Raw genomic sequence first — 20,817 nt, forward strand, 5'->3', positions numbered from 1 at the left:
AACAACACTGAAGAGCTGGCAGCCTTCCAGACACAGGGCAACAGATCCAACAGGAGAGAGATAAGTTGATTTATTACAAAGATGGTGATAGTAGAAAGTGCTGCAGTAAGCCAGAGCACATTAGAATAGGTTTAGGAACTTGTAGGATAGTAGAAAAAAGGATGACATTTTTGTTACAGAGTCTCTTTAAAGTGAATTAAAACAAACCTAAATTACATTTTCCCGTCTTTTTATCTTCCATTCTAAAATATATTTTAAGTTTTTATAACTTGCAACCTTTTTATTTATTCCAGAATCATGAGGGTCTTTTTGTTTGTGTTGTTGACGCAAGCTCTGCTTTGTAAGGAGGTCTTCGGTGATTTAAGTAGCTACGAAAAGGAGAAACATGAGAGTGATGATCACCTTCTGCAGATGGTTGTAGAAGGCAACGTGAAATTTGCGCATAACTTTTTCAGTCACGTAGCTAATGAATATCCAAAACAAAATGTAATCTGCTCTCCATTTAGTGTTTCCGTATTATTTAGCATGATCTCTGCTGGTGCCAAGGGTCAGACACAGAAGGAGATCCTTGAAGGGCTTTACTTTAATACATCTTCTAATGCAGAAATCAATGTCCGCAAAGGCTACAAGCATCTAATTCAAATCCTTAACCAAGCTAACAGCGACTCCGTGCTGAGCATTGCCAACGCACTGTTTGCTGAAGAGAGCACAACGTTTCTGGAGATGTTTTTAAAGGCGCTGAAGGATTATAAGGTAGAAGCTATTCCTATAGATTTTCACACACCAGCAGAAGCCAAAAATCAGATCAACAGCTACGTGGAGGAGAAAACCAATGGAATGGTTAAAAACCTGTTGGACAGTGTTGACAACAAAACTGTTGCAGTTGTCCTCAACACAATCTACTTCAAGGGTAAGTTATGGGTGTCTGGAACAAAGGAAAAGGTGATTGATGACAGGCTCTGTCTGGATGAGGACGGATGGGGGTTGCAAGGTTCTGTATATTACCTGTCCTGAAGTCTTTGCGCAGAAAGAGACGCTCCAACCCGCTCCTCGGCAGTGCAGTGGCGGCCATGTTTCCAAAGACTGACGAAAGTCTTTGGAAACCTCCGCCTGTGTGGCTGCGGCCTGCCCCGAGCTCGGCAGCCACCAATCCGGATGCAGAATCCCCGCCCTGATTGGCGGCTGCTAAGCTGTGGGGCAGGTCACGGCCATGCAGGTGGGTGTGCACATAGCCTGGGTGGTGATTTGACAAAAAAATGGCCCGGACCCGTTCTGGTGGGGAGGCGGAGCAATCACCTGTCTGGATGGTTGACATCAGGACAAGTGAGTATTTTTCCCCCCAATCCTCCTTCATGTAGACAGTCAATACAAGCTCTATCATTGTTACTCGGTAACGTGTGTGGCACTAAGGGTCAATGGGCGGTGCTTCCCTGGCAGTAATTATGGTAAAATTGACATGCTCTTCCTGCGCAAAGCAACTTTACCATAGTTTACTGCATCAGGCTCCAGTTCAGATAAACGTTGCAGTATGTGTAGGGATAGCAAGAAAAAGTGTTCTGCAATATTACCACAAGAACCAAAACTGAGCAGGCTAGCTTATTTTTTGAAGTAAAAGATAGATCAAGATAATAATAGCAGAAATATCCATAGAAGCAGAACAGGTACAGAAGACAATGCTGTTAGTATGAATATAACAAGCAAGCTGATGGCAGCACTTATGGACTCTTGTGTGGAGTTCCGCTGTCCACCAGCAGATGTCCCTCTTCTCAAGGTGAACTATGCAGTTCTTCAGACCACCAGCAGGTGAGCTGTCACATGACCATTAGACGGCATATTTAAAGAACCACTGTAGTGAAAAACGTAGGCAGTTAAAATCTGACAGAACCAACAGGTTTTGGGCCAGTCCATCTCCTCATGGGGGGATTCTCAGGGTTTTCTTTGTATTCAACAGCATTTCCTGAACAGCAGTTTAACTGCCAAAATAGTAAGATACCAGCCAGCCTCCCTACTCACATGCACACTATTTTGTCAGTTAGACTTTGCAACTGCTCTTCAGGAAATGCTGCTGAAAACAAAGAAAACCCAGAGAATCCCCCATGAGGAAATGGACTGGCCCAACACCTGTCAGTTCTGTCAGATTTTAACTGCCTACTTTTTTTTCGCGATAGTGGTCTTTTAAGGTCTCCTTCTAGCCAGTAAAGTTCCTCTTTAATCACTTGTGGAGCAGGTAGTTGAAATCTACATCCTGTTTTTGTATGCTTAGCCCTGCTAAGGCGTAGATTTCAACTTCCGTGTTCCAGCACAAACACCGCTTCACCACAATATCAGCCATACAGAGCACTATAAATGACTTTTTTTCTATGTTGCTGTCACTTACAGTAGGCAGTAGAAATGTGACAGATCTGACAGATTTTGGACTAATCCATCACCTTCACGGGGAAACCTCAATAATTCCTTTATTTTCAAAAGCACCCCCTGAATGGCAGTGGTACTATCCAACTGCCAGAATATTGTGCACATGATGTGACTGGCTTTCCTGCGCCACTGCAAAGGTCCTTTACAAGGAGTGCTTTTAAAAAGAATGAAAAAAAATACTGAAAACCCCGAGCTCTCGCCTCCAGGACTAAAAAAATAAAATAAAAATCTCACTGTGGCCATCTTGTGGCCAAATAGTAAAACTATATCTACATAGATTTTTTAATAAAATAAACCCACATTATTACATTCAAAATTAACTGTTTAACTCCCACACCAAAAATTACCCAAATAAAATGTTTAATAGAAAAAAAAATACAATAAAAAACAAAAAAAAATATAAATAGTTACCTAAGGGTCTGATCTTTTTAAATATGCATGTGAAAAAGGTATGTTAGGAACATTTTTTTGAAATTATAAACATGTAAATAGTGATGGACGCAAAATTGAAACAATGCACCTTTATTTTCAAATAAAATATTGGCACCATACATTGTGATAGGGACAACATTTAAAAAATAAATGGGCAAATAAAATACATAGGTTTTAGTTATGGTAGCATGTATTATTTTAAAGCTATAATGGCTGAAAACTGAGAAATAATGAATTTTTTTCTTAATATTTCTGTGAAAATGCATTTAGAAAAAAATAATTCTTAGCAAAATGTAACACCCAAAGAAAGCCTAAATGGTGGCAGAAAAAACAAGATATAGATCAATTCATTGTGATAAGTAGTGATAAAGTTATTGGCAAATGAATGGGAGGTGTAAGTTGCTCTGTTGCATAAGGGGAAAAATCCCCGTGGGCTGAAATGGTTAATAGCTACAGTAAGTGACAGCAGCATAGAAGAAAACAAAATATACAGTGCATTACTCTGGGACAAATGTGTGACTAAGACACATGTACAGTAATTAAAATTTCACAAAATGTTATGTTAGTTGTCCTTACTGACCTTTCCTCACTTCGAGTTGGAAACGTCCAGTTCAACTTCTAGCGTTTTCAGCACCCCCCCCCCCCCCCCCCCTTCAGGAAGAGTTTCACTGCTTGCCCTGGGCTTTATTTTTCCCTAGGTACTCCACTGAAAGTGCGCCACATCATATTTTGTACTCTTTGCACCCTTCTTCAAGAAACAACTGTTTTGACTGGGACTGAATAGATGCACATAATCTTGATTGCTTTGTTTAAGGCAGCCTCCCATTTTCACAGCTCTTAAGCCTCATCTACACGCGTAGATGAGGCTCCGATGTGGGTTATCAATCGAGCCGCTAATGTGGCTCGATTGATAAGATCCGACAGGTCGGATCTTGCTACCGCCGATTCCCTGCTCGTTCCCCACGAGGGGACAATGGCAGGGAATCGAGCGGAAGATAAGCGGCGCGGCACAGGGACGAGCGGGGACGAGCGGGTGTCGAATCCGGCGCAGGCGCGGGCGAGCGGGGACGCGGCGGGGACGCGGAAGAGTCCATCCGGCGGCTAATCGAGCCGCCGGATCGCCTCGTGTGTAGATAGGGCTTTACATTACAGCTGTTTAACCACTTTTTACAATAATTATTTATAAATGATATAGTCAGAGTGTGCCAAATGTAAACTCTCCCTGATTTACATCCTGAAATGTATCACATGGTGACATCTTTACTGTTGGCAGGTGATGTTTGTGCAAGGAGATGCTGCTTTTTTGGCAGTTGGAAACAGCTGTTATTTCCCACAAAGCAACAAGGCTCCCACAGTGTGATGTCAGCATCTAGGTGCTGACATCACACTGTGGGAGGGGTTTCACCACAATATCAGCCATACAGACCCCCTTATGATCCATTTGAGAAAAGGTAAAGATTTCTGGTGGGAAAGGGGGTATCAGCTACTGATTAGGATGAAGTTCAATCCTTGGTTACAGTTTCTCTTGAAGAGAAATGGTAATAGGTGACAGATATTTTGATATTCTTTTCAGGAAAATGGAAGTATGCTTTTGACAAGAAGCTTACACACGATGCTGACTTTTATGTGGATAATAAAACGGTTGTCAAAGTGCCAATGATGAGAAGACAAGGTCTCTATCGTATGGCCTACATAGAGAAGGTGGGATGTACATTTGTTGAGGTCCCATACGTAGGAAATTTCTCAGCCTTCTTTGCCATACCAGATCATGGAAGATTTCAAGAGGTGGAGAAAGCTCTCAAGAACAACTGTATACCGGAGTGGGCTAAAGAGATGAAACCAATGTAAGACCCTTCTCTGATCTCCAAGCATGATACGAGATGAAAGACCTGCCCATCTTTTTCTGACCCCCCTCCAGTGTTTTACCTGTATAGTTCTACGGTGGAAAACAGCCACAATGCAGGTTGCCCCCTACAAAGAAGTTGATGTGCTTGCAGGTCCAACCTCCTGCCGTCCGGGGATTGCAGCAAACTGGAAATCCAGAAGATGACCCAGCACCATCAGAAGTAATGTTAAGCTCTTTTATTCAAAGCATTAAAGATAAAGGAAGGGTGCAGCGTTAAGCAGGGTCGGACTGGGACACTGGGGGCCCATCAAAGAAATTTCAACCTGGGGCCCACACATCCCATGATTGCGGTGAAAAAAGGGCATGACCATGCACCGGAAGGTGGGCGTGGTCATGATGTATTATGGACAGGGCCAAACGTACATGATCTTAGCAGCATTGTAATTCAGAGACACTGCTGCCCAGCAAAACTTTGCATAGAGTCCCCTCCTTCAATATAAAGTAATGTCCTACTTTGCAGAGGTTGCGACCGCAGAGTTTGCAGAGGCTGCGACCGCATCGGGGCCCTTGGGCCAAAGGGGCCCCGAAGGGCCCTCCCTCAACTACAGTATTACCGCTCTATTGGTCCTTTGCTCATAATAATCACTTCTATAGATACTTTGAACAGTGGTAATCATTAACAGACTGTTCCCCATCCCCTTCTTGCAGCTCTGACACTGTAGTTGCCATTGGCAGGTTTGGGTGCGTCGTATCATTTGTTATGTATAGAGTGCTTGGGGGGCCCCATTGTAAAATTTGCATCGAGGCCTACAGCTCCTTAGTAGTGTTGGGCCGAACAGTTCGCCCGGCGAACCTCTCTGGGCCTCTTACTACTTCCAGGTCGCAATGACCTGGAGTAGTACGCCTGCGCTGCCCGGCGGAGCGCGTCCTAGATCGCGCTCCTGTTGCCGGGCACTCTCTGCGCATGAGCATGACGTCACTCATGACGTCACGCACATGCGCAGAGAGTGCCCGGCAACGGGAGCGCGATCTAAGACGCGCTCTGCCGGGCAGTGCAGGCGTACTACTCCAGGTCATTGCGACCCGGAAGTAGTAAGAGGCCCATGAATTTAGAGATGTTCGCCGGCGAACGGTTCGGGAACCGTTCGCCACATCTCTACTCCTTAGCTACCCACTGCTCTCAGCATGAGTGATTACAGCACTGAGAAGAGAATTTTTGTGCTGCAGGCAGCAATTGGAGCTCTGTCAGACAAGGAGGGGGGGCCCACCAGAGACCTGGGGGGGGGGGCCCACCGAGGGAAAAAACTGTACTACTGTGGCCCAGTCCGACCCTGGCGTTAAGAAAGAGGCTAATGTGTCAAAGCAGCAACAATGCCCTCCCATCGTCAAACCAGAAAAAGCCTCTGAAAAAGCTAATCACACATTCGCCCTTTGAATACTAGGCTCCAGACCAATGAGCCAATCACAAAAGAGACAGCCGTCCTGGACTGACTAATCAGGGCAGGTCTGGCAAAAAGATGTGTATAAACACAGGAGGACCTGATGGGGAACTGACAAAAGTCAGCCTCCACCAATCAGGCCACCCTAAGACAAAAAGGCAACAAACAAACACAGAACATTTATATTGCGCTTTTCTCCTGGCGGACTCAAAGCGCCAGAGCTGCAGCCACTAGGGCGCGCTCTATAGGCAGTAGCAGTGTTGGGGAGACTTGCCCAAGGTCTCCTACTGAATAGGTGCTGGCTAACTGAACAGGCAGAGCCAAGATTCGAACCCTGGTCTTCTGTGTCAGAGGCAGAGCCCTTAACCAGTACACTATCCAGCCACTATAAAGAGACACCAGTAGGCAGCAAAACCTCAACAGGAAATGATCTAAAACCGGTCAACAGTCCCAATCAAAATACGCATATAGTCAAAATACGCAAGAGCGCTCGTTCCCGTAAAATTTAAAGTATACGTCACAACAAAGTGGCGACCAATCAGAATGCGAGGGACAAAAATACGCGTAAGGACTAATCAACTCGTAAAAATGAACACGTAAAACGGCGACCAGTCAGAAACAAGTGACAGAAAATACACGTAACAACCAACTAACGCGTAGAACAAACATTAGCCTCTTTCTTAATACTGTACCCTGCTTTGAATAAAATAACTTAATACATTACTTCTGAGGGTGCTGGGTCATCTAAATTGGAAAAGTCATGTAAATTGGAAAAGAAAAGAACAAGCAAACAGACACTCCTCTAAGGAGAGGGAAGGCTCTCCCACTCCTCTCACGATCCCCTACTTCCAGCACCATCACCGCCATTCCAATCTTCCGCCGCGGGAGGCTTCGACCACCGCAGGCGGCTCCGTACTGCACATGAGTGAGCGAGCAAGGCTGCCGAAGCCTACCACGGCGGCACAGAGCAACATTCGACTGAATGTTCAGATACTGCTACCCAGGGTGAAAATGCTGGAACGAGAGGACCGTGAGCGGCAAGACTCTATAGGACCCAGAGCCTTCCCTCTCCATAATTGAAGGTAAAGAGGCGCCCTGGTTGAAATAAAAGCATCTAAAAACAGCTTAAAATCGAGGAAATGATATGAGGTGGCTTACTTCAATAACAAAATCCTTGTATGTGACAAAAGATTTTTATTTAGCACAGGCAACGCGTTTCGCGGGTCCAAGCCCGCCTCATCAGGCCAATAAAAGTGCCAAATGAACAAGTCGATATGGCAAAGAGAGGCTCGTTATTGAGGTAAGCCACCTCATATTATTTCCTCGATTTTAAGCTGTTTTTAGATGCTTTTATTTCAACCAGGGCGCCTCTTTACCTTCAATTGTGCATAGCTATACCCCCAAACAATCTGTGTTTGAGGGGTGGTGACAGACCACCTGTGGGTGCCCCACAGTGGACACCTGTCCCTACTTTTTCAAGGAGAGCGACCACATCCAGGTCCCGGCTGGGACTACCCCGAGTGGAGTCGGGTTTATGGTCTCCACCTGCAACCTCCTTTTGTGAGTAGTAATTTATTGAAATTCCTTTTTTCAATTGCATACTAATATACTACACTATTGGGCTCCCGTATTTGCCTCCTATATTTTTTTCCTGCAAGGTGCTGAGACACCCCCACTACACTATATATTCCCTCTCCATAATTAAGTATCTGTTTTTTTTGCTTTTTTTTTTAACTTTAAAGCGGATACGAGATGAAAAACTAACTATAATAAGTAACTTGTCTATATATCTTATCTAAAGTTTAGATAGTTTACACAGCAAATCTAGCTGCAAACCGCTTCAACAGTTTATGATTATTTATTCCTGTGATACAATGAGAGCAGCCATGTTCTATTTGTTACATTACACACAGGCAAGCTGATAGCATCTCCAGCCCTCAGCCTGTGACAAATTAAGTCACCTCTACTCCTCCCTCCGCCCCTCTGCCTCTGAAATCAATGGCTAGTAACTCCTCCTCCTCCTGCCCAGACTAAGCTCCCATAAGCTCCCCCTTCCTACAGTGCCAAGGCTGTCTGCAGAAGCTGTGGGCGTGGCTTGTTTGTTTATAGGGAATTAGAGTATTAAAACAAAACAAAAAAGTATTTGACTATATGGGAGGAACACAACTGTGCAATGAGTAAAACTTTATCTCGGATGATCGGATCCACTTTAAAGGGAACCCGAGGTGAGAAGAATATGGACGCTGACATGTTTATTTCCTTTTATGTGATGCTCAGTGCCTGGCTGTCCTCATGATCCTCTTGCCTTATACTTTGAGCCATAGACCCTGAACAAGCGTGCAGATCAGATGTCTATGACAAACCTGACAAGATTAGCAGCATGCTTGTTTCAGGTGTGTGATTTAGAAGGTCAGCAGGACTGCCAGGCAACTTGTATTGTTTAAAAGGAAATAAATATGGCAGCTTCCATTAGTCTCACACCTCGGGTTCCTTTCAAAAGGACTCCGAGCAGTGCAGAAACTATGGAAAGATGCATACCATTTTGAAGCTCTCTTTCTCCTCTTTCCAACGACACATAAACCACCACCACCTTTTAGTTTTCGATATTTTCGCGATTGAAATCGTGGTGGGTGCGGTTTCGATCACGAAAATAGCGAAAACTAAAAGGCGTAGGGCGGCGGTTTATATACCGTTGGAAAGAGGAGAAAGGGAGCTTCAAAATGGTATGCATCTTTCCATAGTTTCTGCACTGCTCAGAGTCCCTTTAAGGAAGTATTATCTTTATTCCTTTTACGGTGTGGAAGTAGATGCTTCTGAGATTCTGCATGCTATAAAAAATACCTCCATAGTTTGAAGTAGAAACAAAGTAGAAAGCAATTTTTATCTATTTCCAGTCTTTTATTCATTCTTCAGAGTGTATACCCACCAATCCAGTGGTATTTTTTTGTGGTTAATAATTTCTAAATACCAGTTTGGCAAGTCCGCCATACAAGTTGGTACCTCTATGGTGAGGGAGCTGTGAGTGCACAGGCCATTACTGTCCTAAAGGCTCATACACACGTACCAACAGTCTGTCCAACTATCTTCTAAACATGTTCTGTTGGAAGATAAGTTAGGCGTGTGTACTGCTGACAAACAATCAGATGACCAACTGATAACAGGTTGTTTGCCAAATCCAACTGGACGATCAATTTGACCAACTATCAGGCAGGTTGGAATGTGTGTACAAGTCTTGGATAGTGTAACTGTCGGACATGAAATCAAAAATCAATTCTTCATTTTTATCTGGTAAACAAGTAATAAGGATGCTAACCAGGCAATCCAAAAGTTAAAATCACTATTACTTTTCTTGTTTATAAATGATCATTCCCCAGTTTACCTGACTTACACAAAATTTGGTATGCACAAAGGAAGTTGCAGGGCATGTTGAGTTGTCCTTTTTTGCTTCTCTACTTTCCCCTCAGACTTAAAGGGACTCAGAGACGACAGACAGCCCATCTCTGATACTTACCTGGGGCTTCCTCCCACCTCATTAATACGTCTAAGTCCCACGCCGTCCTCCTGTGGACTGCCGTTCAGCCGCTTAGTCTACTGAGCATGCGCAGGAGGTCTGCTGGCCAGACACAGAACTGCAAGTCTTTTGCATAAGTAGCACACGGCCACCAGCTGGAGGAAGGCAGAACTACAGGGCTGTTACATGTCCAAAAAGCCCTCTGCTGGTGGCACAGTAAAGGTTCAAGGTAGTGCCAGTGAATACTGCCACCAGCAGGCAGGAGAAGGCAATGCAATATTCCTAACACTCCCAAATAACAATGAAGCTGTAACGATCGGTGTAACACAGAGAGGATCTGATTACCAGTGATCTGCAGTATCACCGAGAATGCAGATATATACCCGATTATTGATGATCTGCAGTATCACCAATAATCAGATATATCTCTAACCTCTGGACACCTGAGACAAGAGAGTGTTAGTGCAATAGTAATACTTTGTGGACCGCACCTCAGAAGTAGGTACAGAAGCAGTAAGGAAAACTGCACAGAAGTATGTTCCTTCTGTTAGCCTAGACTCTCCCGGGGGAGGAGCTAGGCCGAGAGTAGGAAGGACAGAGAGTGAGTGACACCAGTAAAGGAGTGTCACTAACAGGTCTGGGAACTGCCTCTAACAGTAAGGCCAGTTCTCGAGGTCGGGCAAGCCAGGTCGTTAACACACAGACAGATAAGGTACAGATTCAGGAGACAGATACAGAGTCCAGGAACGAGCAGAGTTTGGCAACAGGATATCAGAATAGCAAGGTACAGAATCAGGAGGCAGATACAGAGTCCAGGAACGAGCAGAGTTTGGCAACAGGATATCAGAATAGCAAGGTACAGAATCAGGAGGCAGATACAGAGTCCAGGAACGAGCAGAGTTTGGCAACAGGATATCAGAATAGCAAGGTACAGAATCAGAGATCAGAGGAATGGTCAGGCAGGCAGAAGGTCATAACAAATAATACAATTCAATATTCCTAAGCTAAGGTGTGAGCTCCTTGATCATCAACACCTTTGGAAACTGAACTAGAACACAGATACTGACAAGGTCTGAGTGCTACCACGTAGTGATCGCAACGCCAGACACCAGAGAAATGACCAGCATCCAGTATATATACTATAGCGCTCTCCAGCACCACCCCTAAGTGCTGGACCAATGAAAACTGGTGAAAATGTCAGCTGACCAGCTTGGTCAGCTGACTCTCCTCTGGCTGTCATATAAGCTCTGCCTCTCAGCGCGCGCGCGCGTCCTTCTGAACCTGTGTGGACTAGCAGTCCCAGCCACACCAGACATGTTTTGCAATGTATCTGCTGACTCGGGTGCGGGACCCGCCGCGCTGCTCTCCAAGCCTCTCCGCGTCCAACCACACTGTCATTAACATTGTCATGCGCGCCATCTGCCGCATTCAACGCGGACCCCACCGCTCTGCCCATGTGGCATGCGGCGGTTTCTCCGCGTTGTGCCGCCATGTTGGACGCGGAAACAGCCGCCTCACTCTGAGTACTTGCGGCGGCTTTTCCGCGTTTCCTCACAGAAGCACTTTGCCTCCATGTAAAGAAAACAGCAACATGTTCCTCCAATTAGCGATGAACGTAATCTGCTAAATATGAAAAATTCCACTTCAACTTTCGCATTTACGGCAATATGTAATTATGATTTGGACATTCAATTGATTTCATGAACTGATTTGTAATTTTGCGTTATTTTCACGTAATGTTGTGCCGACTTTAGCGTTTAATAGCATAGCCCCCCATATATGCTACCATCACCAAAATTGCTAAGTATTTTATGGGGAGGGAATAAGTAAAAAAAAAATTTCAAAAAGAACATTTTTTAATTAATGGATTTTAAAAATTTTAATTTTTCAATGGTTTTTTAAAAACCATTTTTCCTTTGCATTGTTAAAATCAGTTTTCTCAAAACTACAAGATATTTTTGAAAAAAAAATCTTTTTTTTGGGCTTGTTCCCACTCTTCTCCTTAACACATGTACCAATTCTGGTGACAATGGCATGTATGGGGACTTTACTAATAACTGCTTTACATTAAAGCGGTATAAAACCCTTACATAATATTCAATAAAAACATGTTTTCCTACTTTTTATATGCCACACGGTTATCATATTTGCTTTTGTGCGTAAGTATTATTATTCATTTAGAAATTACTAGTTCCCAAAGTACACTTTTTTGCTCTGAAAGCTGACTTTGCATTTTATTCATAACTGTTTTTTTTTTTTTCATCTTGAAATATAAGCAGAAATGCTTTCTGACTGTCTGTCTGTGTTCAGGAGAGTCTGCAGTGTCAGAGAAGTGTTTGTTTACATTCCTCACTTGATACAATTAAATACAAGATAACATTATCTCCAGTTCGGATGCGTCCAGCTTTCCCGACATTGAGCTTTTCTGTTCTGTGTTTAATCCTTCGAATGCTGTTCTACTAAAAAAAAAAAAAATGCTGGTAGTATATAATATGCTGTAAATAATGTTTTAGAGCAAAGAAGAATTGCTGGGTTTCATTCGGCTTTAAGTCAAATTGCGAAATTACAATACCTGATTACATTTACATTTATAAATAAAATAAACTACGATTTTTCCTGTAATTTTGCCTCAAGGTTTTATTTTGGCCTCTAGCTGCAGACAGGTGAGAGTAGCTTTGTCGGTTGTCGCTGCCAATGGTGCATTTCTGATCTGCCAAAATTTTCTATCCGGCAAGATTTACCAAATTTACTGATTTCAGACAAAATCGGTCGAGAAATGTTTGAGGGATCGATTTCTAGCAGATTCAATCAAACGATCTGGATACCGGTGATAACAATGGCCACCTTATGGTTGCGCGCTAGTGTTAATCTTGTTAATCATAATTATATTTCCCTCCACAGAAGAATCCATCTATTAATCCCTAAATTTCAAATGTCTTCAACTTTTGACCTCAAGAAAGAACTGATTGCACTTGGAATTAAATTAGTCTTTTCTGATGAAGCCGACCTTTCTGGGATTACAGGATTCAAAAACCTGAAGCTGTCCAAGGTGAGATCTGAAATACACTGATTTTACGATCATTTTTTTATAGTGTTTGTGTACTTATACATGATGTCAAGAACCGCACGGGCCGATCCTTGATTGGGTCAATCGCTCAGAGTCAGAAACTCGGTCTCGCTGTCGCTTTGCGCATAGATGCCCATATGTGGATTCGCAATCTATGAACCGACTAGCCGAGAGGAGCGTTCTGCCTCCAAAGGATTCACCACACACATACAGTTCAAATGCTTGCCACCACGTGTGAGTCAGCACTCAACTGTAAGTATATTAGCACACTGCGAAACACTGTAAGTTAACCCTCAGCTGTATGCAGGGATCGGCGCCAGATCTGTGCCCGATTCAAGCATACGGGTTGTAAATACAAGATACTGTAGAACACAAGGTAATGTTTTCGGAGGAGTACGTACGATTTTGTATGTTCAGGAACAGGTCATAACCGTAAAACGATTTTTTAACGTTTTAATAACAAAAATGCATTACACACATTTACATACACCAATTAACATATCAACACTAAGCTTAAAATAAAAGTGGATAATGGTGAAAAGTTTACTTAAAGCGGAATATAACCCTGCATTTCAACTTTGCTCTAAAACATTATTTACAGTATATTATATGCAACCAGCAGTTTTTTTTTTTTACTAGACCAGCATTGGAAGGGTTACACAGAGCTTTAAAGTTCCTGGAGAGAACTGCAGACACATCCGAAGCTTACATGGATACATTTTGTTTACATAAATGTATCTAAGTGTTGAATGTGACTCACTCTCTCTGACTGAGAAGGAGCTGGAGGACAGCCAAAGAGTGTGTAACATTTATCACTAGTTACATTCTATTTAGTTAAATGTATCTATCTGAACTTCTGCATATCTCTCCACGGAACTTTAAACCTCTGTGTTTAACCCTTCCAATGCTGGTCTAGTAAAAAAAAAATGCTGGTTGCATATAATATGCTGTAAATAATGTTTTAGAGCAAAGCTGAAATGCAGGGTTATATTCCGCTTTAACTCAATGCAGTTTGTGTGGAATAGAAGCAAATAAAGTCCAGTTCACATGCAGGCATTGATATCAGAGTCCTTGAAACCAAACATGTCATGGAAGTCCATGTGCTCTCTGGTCTCCTGGAGCACGTGGGTGAAGATCTTTAGTTGATGGAAATTTGGAGACTGGTAGGGGTCGTTAGGGCTCTTTCACACTAGAGGCTGCGGTAGAAAAGGCCAATACATAGCGTTTTCAAAGCGTTTTCAAAGCCTTTTGAAAGAGTTTTACAGCTCATATGAAAACGTCCTTTTTTTTTCTTCTATAAAAATAAGTGAACAAGTTAGCTGTAAAACGCTTTGAAAACGCTTTAAAAACGCTGAAGTTGGCGTTTTCCATTGACTATCATTGAAACGCCAACAGCCAACTTCGGCTGTAAACAGCCCTGAAAAAGCTCCTGGGAGCGTTGAAACGCAACGCTCCAAAACGCCGAGTTAGATGTGAAAGGTAAAATGAAAGTCTATGGACTTTCTTTTACCTAGCAAAACGCCAACTTCGGCCGTGGCGTTAAAACGCCGAAAAATCCCTCTGGTGTGAAAGGGCCCTTAGTGCCCAAACCTTTATAGGATCTGAGTTTTGGGGGTGGCTCTACCTGGAAAGTAGGTGTGTTTATCCCCCAGCCAGCAAAAGGGGCAGCCCCAGATTACAAGCAGAAAGTGCAACATTTATTAATAGTCTTTGCGATTCCTCCCCGGAATGCCTTACCGGGGATCTGTGGCCAGATTTGGAACCAGCCAGCGATGCTTTATCGAATGACACCAAACAACGGCAGATTAGCATGTGTGGTCTGCTAGTGATAAATAGTTTAGTCCCCCTGGCAGCTAGCAGGCTATAATTTGGATTAGTTATTAGGATGATTTTTAGGAACCAGTGAATATATTTGTCATTTGTCTGCGATAACCACATCTTGAATTATTAATACATGAAGTTTGTCTATTGTCTGACCACAGTTTTTAGAGGGAACATTTCTAACTGCCTTTGAAGACAATCTCTTGTCACTAAGGAACGTCCATTTGCTCTCACATAGGTGTGAAGAGCTAGTCAGGAAGTGGAGGGGTGAGGGGCTCTATTTCAGACTGAAGGGAAAAGACATCTGTTGTACCTTAACCACTTCAGCCTACAGCTTTGAAAATCTTATGTATCCGAGCAATGTTCACCTCCCATTCATTCGCTAATAACTTTATCGCTACTTATCAAAATTAGTTGATCTATATCTCGTTTTTTCCACCACTAATTAGGCTTTCTTTGGGTAGTACATTTTGCTAAGAGCCACTTTACTGTAAATGCATTTTAACAGGAAGATTAAGATAGAAATGGAAAAAAATCATTATTTCTCAGTTTTTGGCCATTATAGTTTAAAATTAATACATGCTACAGTAATTAAAACCCATGCATTTTATGTGCCCATTTGTCCCACTTATTACACCGTTTAAATTACGTCCCTATCACAATTTATGGCGCCGATATTTTATTTAGAAATAAAGGTGCATTTTTTCAATTTGCGTCCATCACTATTTACAAGCTTATAATTTTAAAAAATTTAATAAGATACTCTCTTGACATGTATATTTAAAAAGTTCAGACCCTTAGGTAACTATTTATGTAGTTTTTTTTTTATTGTAATTTTTTTTATTTTATTTTTAATACAAAAATGTATTTGGGTAATTTTAGTTTGTGAGGGAAACTGCTAATTTTAGATGTAATATAATGTATTTTTTTTATTTATTAAAAGTATGTGGGTGCAGTTTACTATTTGGCCACAAGATGGCCACATTCAAAAAATTCCTGGATGCGAACAATGTCGCATCTAGGAACTAAAATGAAGAGAAAAACTTTCCTGGGGGCAGAAATACCACGCTCTCTGATGAGAAAGCGTCGGTATTTCTGCCGGGGACTTAGATCGGTGAATGGGAATTATATTCCCATTCACTGATCGGGAGGCAGCGGGAGGCAGCGGGAGCATGCGCGGGCGCGCGCCCGATCGCGCGCACCACACGGCTGCAGCACCACTGCCTATCTGGACGGATATATTCGTCCAGATATGGTGAAGTGGTTAAAACAGAAAGTGACAAAACAAAACTGACATTCTGCTTGACAATACGGAAATCGTTGGCGATTACACACGACTTTCGGTATTGTTCATCACATCACACGAAGCATGGGTACAAAATGAGATACCGTATTTGTCGGACTATAAGACGCTCCTGACCATAAGACACACCTAGGCTTAGAGGACAAAACCAGGGGAAAAAATATATACTAAACTTGGTGCATCCATGGTGAAGAGGCATCTTGTGGATTATGCCCCCTTATACCTCTTGTGTCTTCTTGTGTCCCCCATGTGTCTGCCTTGCATCCTCCTCTGCATGGGCACAGTACAGGGAGTCCCCGACATTGCGGCGGGTTGGAGGTTTGTATTGGCAGGCGTTTTTGATTAAATTTGTGTGTTTTTTTATTCAAATTCCCCTCCATCCCTCCCTCCCCTCGTCTGCCTATCACAGCGGATCGCTTCTGTGTCCCCCAGGCTGTAGATCGCAGCGCTGTACATGCTAATTAGACAGCGATTTCGCCATCTAACAGTCTCCGAGCGCTTCTACCAAGCAGGAGATGTGCACGCAGCTTGCGCGCAATCTCCTACAAACTGAAGCCCTAGGACTTTACACCGATCAACGCTAAGCGGTCCTGGGGCTGCCGCCGCGGCTATGCCCATCGCCGTGATGCGGTCGGCAACAGGTTAAATGGTTGGAATGTCGTTTGGCTTTTTAGCACAAACACGGTGGCATGGTGGTTAGCGCTCTCACCTTTCAGCGCTGGGTCCCTGGTTTATGTCCCAGCCAGGGCACTATCTGCAAGGAGTTTGTATGTTGTGTCTGTGAGGGTTTCCTCTGGGCACTCCGGTTTCCTCCCACATCCCAAAAACAGATACGTTATTTGGCTTCCTCCTAAAGATTGGCCCTAGACTACAATAAATACACTACACAATATAGACATATGGCTATGGTAGGGACTAGATTGTGAGCTCCTCTGAGGGACAGTAATGTGACAGGACAACTCTGTACAGCGCTGCGGAAGATGTCGGTGCTATATAAATAATAAATAATAACACTACCCAGTAAACGTGCAGATAAGGTTGGCACCACAACAATGTAAACTATAGCTCTTTATTAAGAAATCATTAAAATGACATCCAAGTCAATATAAAAATATGGCAATGGCGACAGCCCGCCGTTTCAAGTATTGATGCCCTTTATCGAGGCATTCTGCCATAGAACATAGTGGGACAATCCCTCCTTATATAGTACATCACAGACAAATCAACCAATCAATTTGAAATCCTGTCAATCAATCACAATAGCAGAGGCACAGAGCAGACTTGATGGGGAACAGACCCCTAAGTCTTTACCTGTATGAAGAGGCGGTGTAGAAACGCCCCTGGTGCATGGGCAAAACCATCCGCTGCAACATAGTGCAGAAAATCACTATCATATGCTTAATGAGACTCTGTAACAAAATGTTCAGCCTTATTTCCTCTATCCTATAAGTTCCTATACCTGTTCTAATGTGGCCTGGATTACTGCAGCCTTTTCTAGTTACACTGTCTCTGTAATATATCTAATCTTCTTTTCTTTGTCAAGCTTTGTCGACCCAGAGTGGAATGCGCTGCCTCTGCTGTGATAGGGACAAGTTATTCACGCCCCCTCCACGCCCCCCTCTGCTCTCCTGTGTGCTGTGTGTATGAGTCACAGGCAAGGTCTCTGCTCATAGCCAGCCTGTCTGTGAAGCTCACTGAGCTGTGACATTTCAAACAGCTATAAGTTTAGAAAGATCAGTGCAGAGCTCAGACAAGCAGCTAAGGCAACAAGTGGGAGTAACATTCCAGCAGTCAAGTCAGGCTTGAGAGGAGCCACTGCAAATGGGCACCTGCTCTGATTATGTATTTCCTGTTTGGCAGCCATTTTCATGTTTTTCAAAAACAATGAATAAAACAGTGATTTTATCACCAAGAAAGCAGCGGGGAGTGGCGAAAAAGTCACAGAGGGGGCTAGGAGAAAACAAACAGGCTGGTACATTTATTTATGTAAGATTTTCACAGTCCAGATTCTCTATAAAACATCCCCCTCTAGCTACATAGGAGGGCGGAGAGAAAGCATGCCACGTCATGGTACATGCAGCTGCCCCCAACCAATAGCGCAGTGTCTGGCTTAAACAGACGTGCAGGCAGACCAATCAACGCTACAAAGAAAAAAGACATCGCGCATCTTCCAGCCGTCAGCACTGCAGCCATGGGAACCGTGAGAAACAATAATAGTAGAAGTCCCTCCTTACCAACGCCGGTGATCAGGCAGCATAACAATATAAATATAAAATGATACAGTCACATAGATAATTGACACTGCACCGCACTGTAAAATAAATAAACATATATACCAGCTGTCAGCCACACAGCATTATATACATCAGCACGTCACCCATAGAACTGCGGTAGACAGCCCATCACATCTAGTGTGATCACAGCAGACATCTAAAAAAAAAAGAACAAATCAAAAATAAATATCAGGAACACCCGGTACCCCTAACTATGTAACTGGTCGACAATAATAGATGAACAATGCTAGACATAACATGTCAATTAAGGCTCCCATATAATTTAAAGAGAAACTCCAACCAAGAATTTAACTTTATCCCAATCAGTAGCTGATACCCCCTTTTACATGAGAAATCTATTCCTTTTCACAAACAGACCATCAGGGGGCGCTGTATGACTGATATTGTGGTGAAACCCCTCCCACAAGAAGCTCTGAGTACCGAGGTACTCCTGGCAGTTTCCTGTCTGTGAACCTTGTTGCATTGTGGGAAATAGCTGTTTACAGCTGTATTCAACTGCCAAAAAAAAAAGCATGCAGCAGCTACATCACCTGCCAAAAGTAAAAATGTCACCATGTGATAAATGTCAGAATGTAAATCGGGGAGAGGACAGATTTTACAATGGGCAAACACTGACTAAATCATTTATACATAATTATTGTAAAAATGAAGCACTTTTTTATTACATTATTTTCATTGGAGTTCCTCTTTAAAGGCAAAAGCTCAAATTATATTCTCGATTGAGTCCCTACCCCCGACCCACAACATTCAATTTTCTTATCCGCCATGCCTCCCGTCTCAAAAGCTCACCCTGCCTACTCAATTTCCCCCTCCAAGCAATGGGCACACTATCTAATGCTGGGTACACACGTTACTTTTTTCTGGTCGATAGATGGATTCGATAGATAATTCCCGTCATGTCCGATATTTCTTCCAATCGATTCTGTGCTCGATTTCTCATAGAAGTGAATGGAAAAAGATAAGAAAAATGAGCGGAAGATAAGAGAACCCAACGCAGAATCGAGTGGAAAAAACGATCGGGTGGAAAATCGAGCGGAAAAACGTATTGTGTGCATTAAACATATCACTTGAACCTTCATCTGAGATAGATTATGTAGTAAAATGATTAGATACAGCCTGAGTAATGCTGGGTTCACACGTTACGTTTTTCTGCTCGATTTTCCACCCAATCGTTTTTTCCGCTCGATTCTGCACTCGATTCTATGCTCGATTCTGTTATCTTCCGCTCGTTTTTCTTATCTTTTTCCATTCACTTCTATGAGAAATCGAGCGCAGAATCGATCGGAAGGAATATCGGACATGACAGGAATTATCTATTGAATCATTCTATTGACCAGAAAAAAGTAACGTGTGTACCCAGCATAAGATCTTTTCTACGTATAGCTGTTTTGTGACCTTACATCCTAATTTTCAATGCCTGAGTTGTCATACCAACGTAGCAGAGGCCAGTAGTGGCTGGGCAGTGTACTGGTTAAGGGCTCTGGCTCTGACTCAGGCGGCCTGGGTTCAAACCTCTGCACTTCCTGGTCATTAAGCGTGAACCTATTCAGTAAAGAGTCCTTGGTCTAGACTCCCTAACAATGCTACTGCCTATAGAGCGCGTCCTGGTGGCTGCAGCTCTGGCGGTTTGAGTCCACCAGGAGAAAAGTGCATTAGAAATGTTATTTATCTTGTTTGTTTAACTTGATGGTATACTATTTCCCTGATTTTATTCTATTTTTGGATCTGCAGGCTGTCCAGAAAGCAGTGGTGGGGGTAGACGAGACCGGAACAGAGGCAGCTGCCGCTTCCGCTGGTGTGGTTGCAGTCCTAGGTGTGTCAGCCAAGGCTGTAGTAGCAGACAGGCCTTTCATATTTCTCATTAGAAATATACCTGCTAAAGTTGATCTCTTCTTTGGAAAATACTTAAATCCTTGAAGTGGACCCGGACTCTTGCACAGCACACAATGAAAAATCTTTTCTCCGCATAGAGCTACTAAAGAAATTCGCTTCTCTGTGCTTTGTGTTTATTTAGGCAGATTATTGTGTCTAATAGTTCTTATCAGTAGCTGTGAATAGATTGCAGGAGAGCTCTGCCCAGGCAGCTCTCCATATAGTAAACACTGAGGCTTAACCCTTTCAGTGCCTTCTGCAAAAGTGAATCAAAGTAGAATGTCAGGTTTGTTTTTTTTAGAATTTCCATAAATTGTAATGAAGACATTTTTTTTCTATAAAGGTTATCAACCTTTTAGAGCAAAGTGGAAGTTCTGAGTTTAGCTTCATTTTAAAATTAGGCAAGCAGTGGTGTCCTTCAAATCAATTAAAAAATAAAAGACATTTAATTTCCATACTGTGTCCTCTCCCTGATTGCATCATATTTATCTTGTACTGTGATGGCCTCTTATCAATGCACGCCACAATGGACAGATCAATAGAATGTTTTGGTTTTAACTAACTTTCTAAAAAAGAAAGAAAGAAAAACATTGTCTTATTCTTTTAACCTTTTGAGGACCGACGTAAGTAAATCCTACTAAGCATTTGTGGCTACTCTAGCCTGATGCAGCGTAGGTTTTACGCCACCCGCCGTTTCCGCTCCCGACGCGATCATGCGCACCCGAGAGGGGAGATTAAGCTGCCATCGCGTATGATCACTACGATCACCGGCGGATTGTAGTGATCCCTGTAAGTGATAGTGGTAGGGGGGAAAGAA

At 43.0% G+C, this 20,817-nt stretch overlaps 1 protein-coding gene across 1 annotated transcript; it reads left to right on the top strand.

The window, feature by feature from the left end:
* The first annotated feature begins 297 nt into the window (after window positions 1-297).
* On the top strand, window positions 298-20,197 carry LOC137532169 (serine protease inhibitor A3K-like). Its single transcript, XM_068252389.1, has 4 exons — window positions 298-910; window positions 4,421-4,691; window positions 12,545-12,692; window positions 19,860-20,197. The coding sequence occupies exons 1-4, from the start codon at window positions 298-300 to the stop codon at window positions 20,043-20,045; spliced, it is 1,218 nt and encodes a 405-aa protein (XP_068108490.1). The 3' UTR covers window positions 20,046-20,197.
* Window positions 20,198-20,817: the final 620 nt, after the last annotated feature.

The sequence above is a fragment of the Hyperolius riggenbachi genome, chromosome 9 (assembly GCF_040937935.1).
Source record: "Hyperolius riggenbachi isolate aHypRig1 chromosome 9, aHypRig1.pri, whole genome shotgun sequence".
NCBI classification, from domain to species: Eukaryota; Metazoa; Chordata; class Amphibia; order Anura; family Hyperoliidae; genus Hyperolius; species Hyperolius riggenbachi.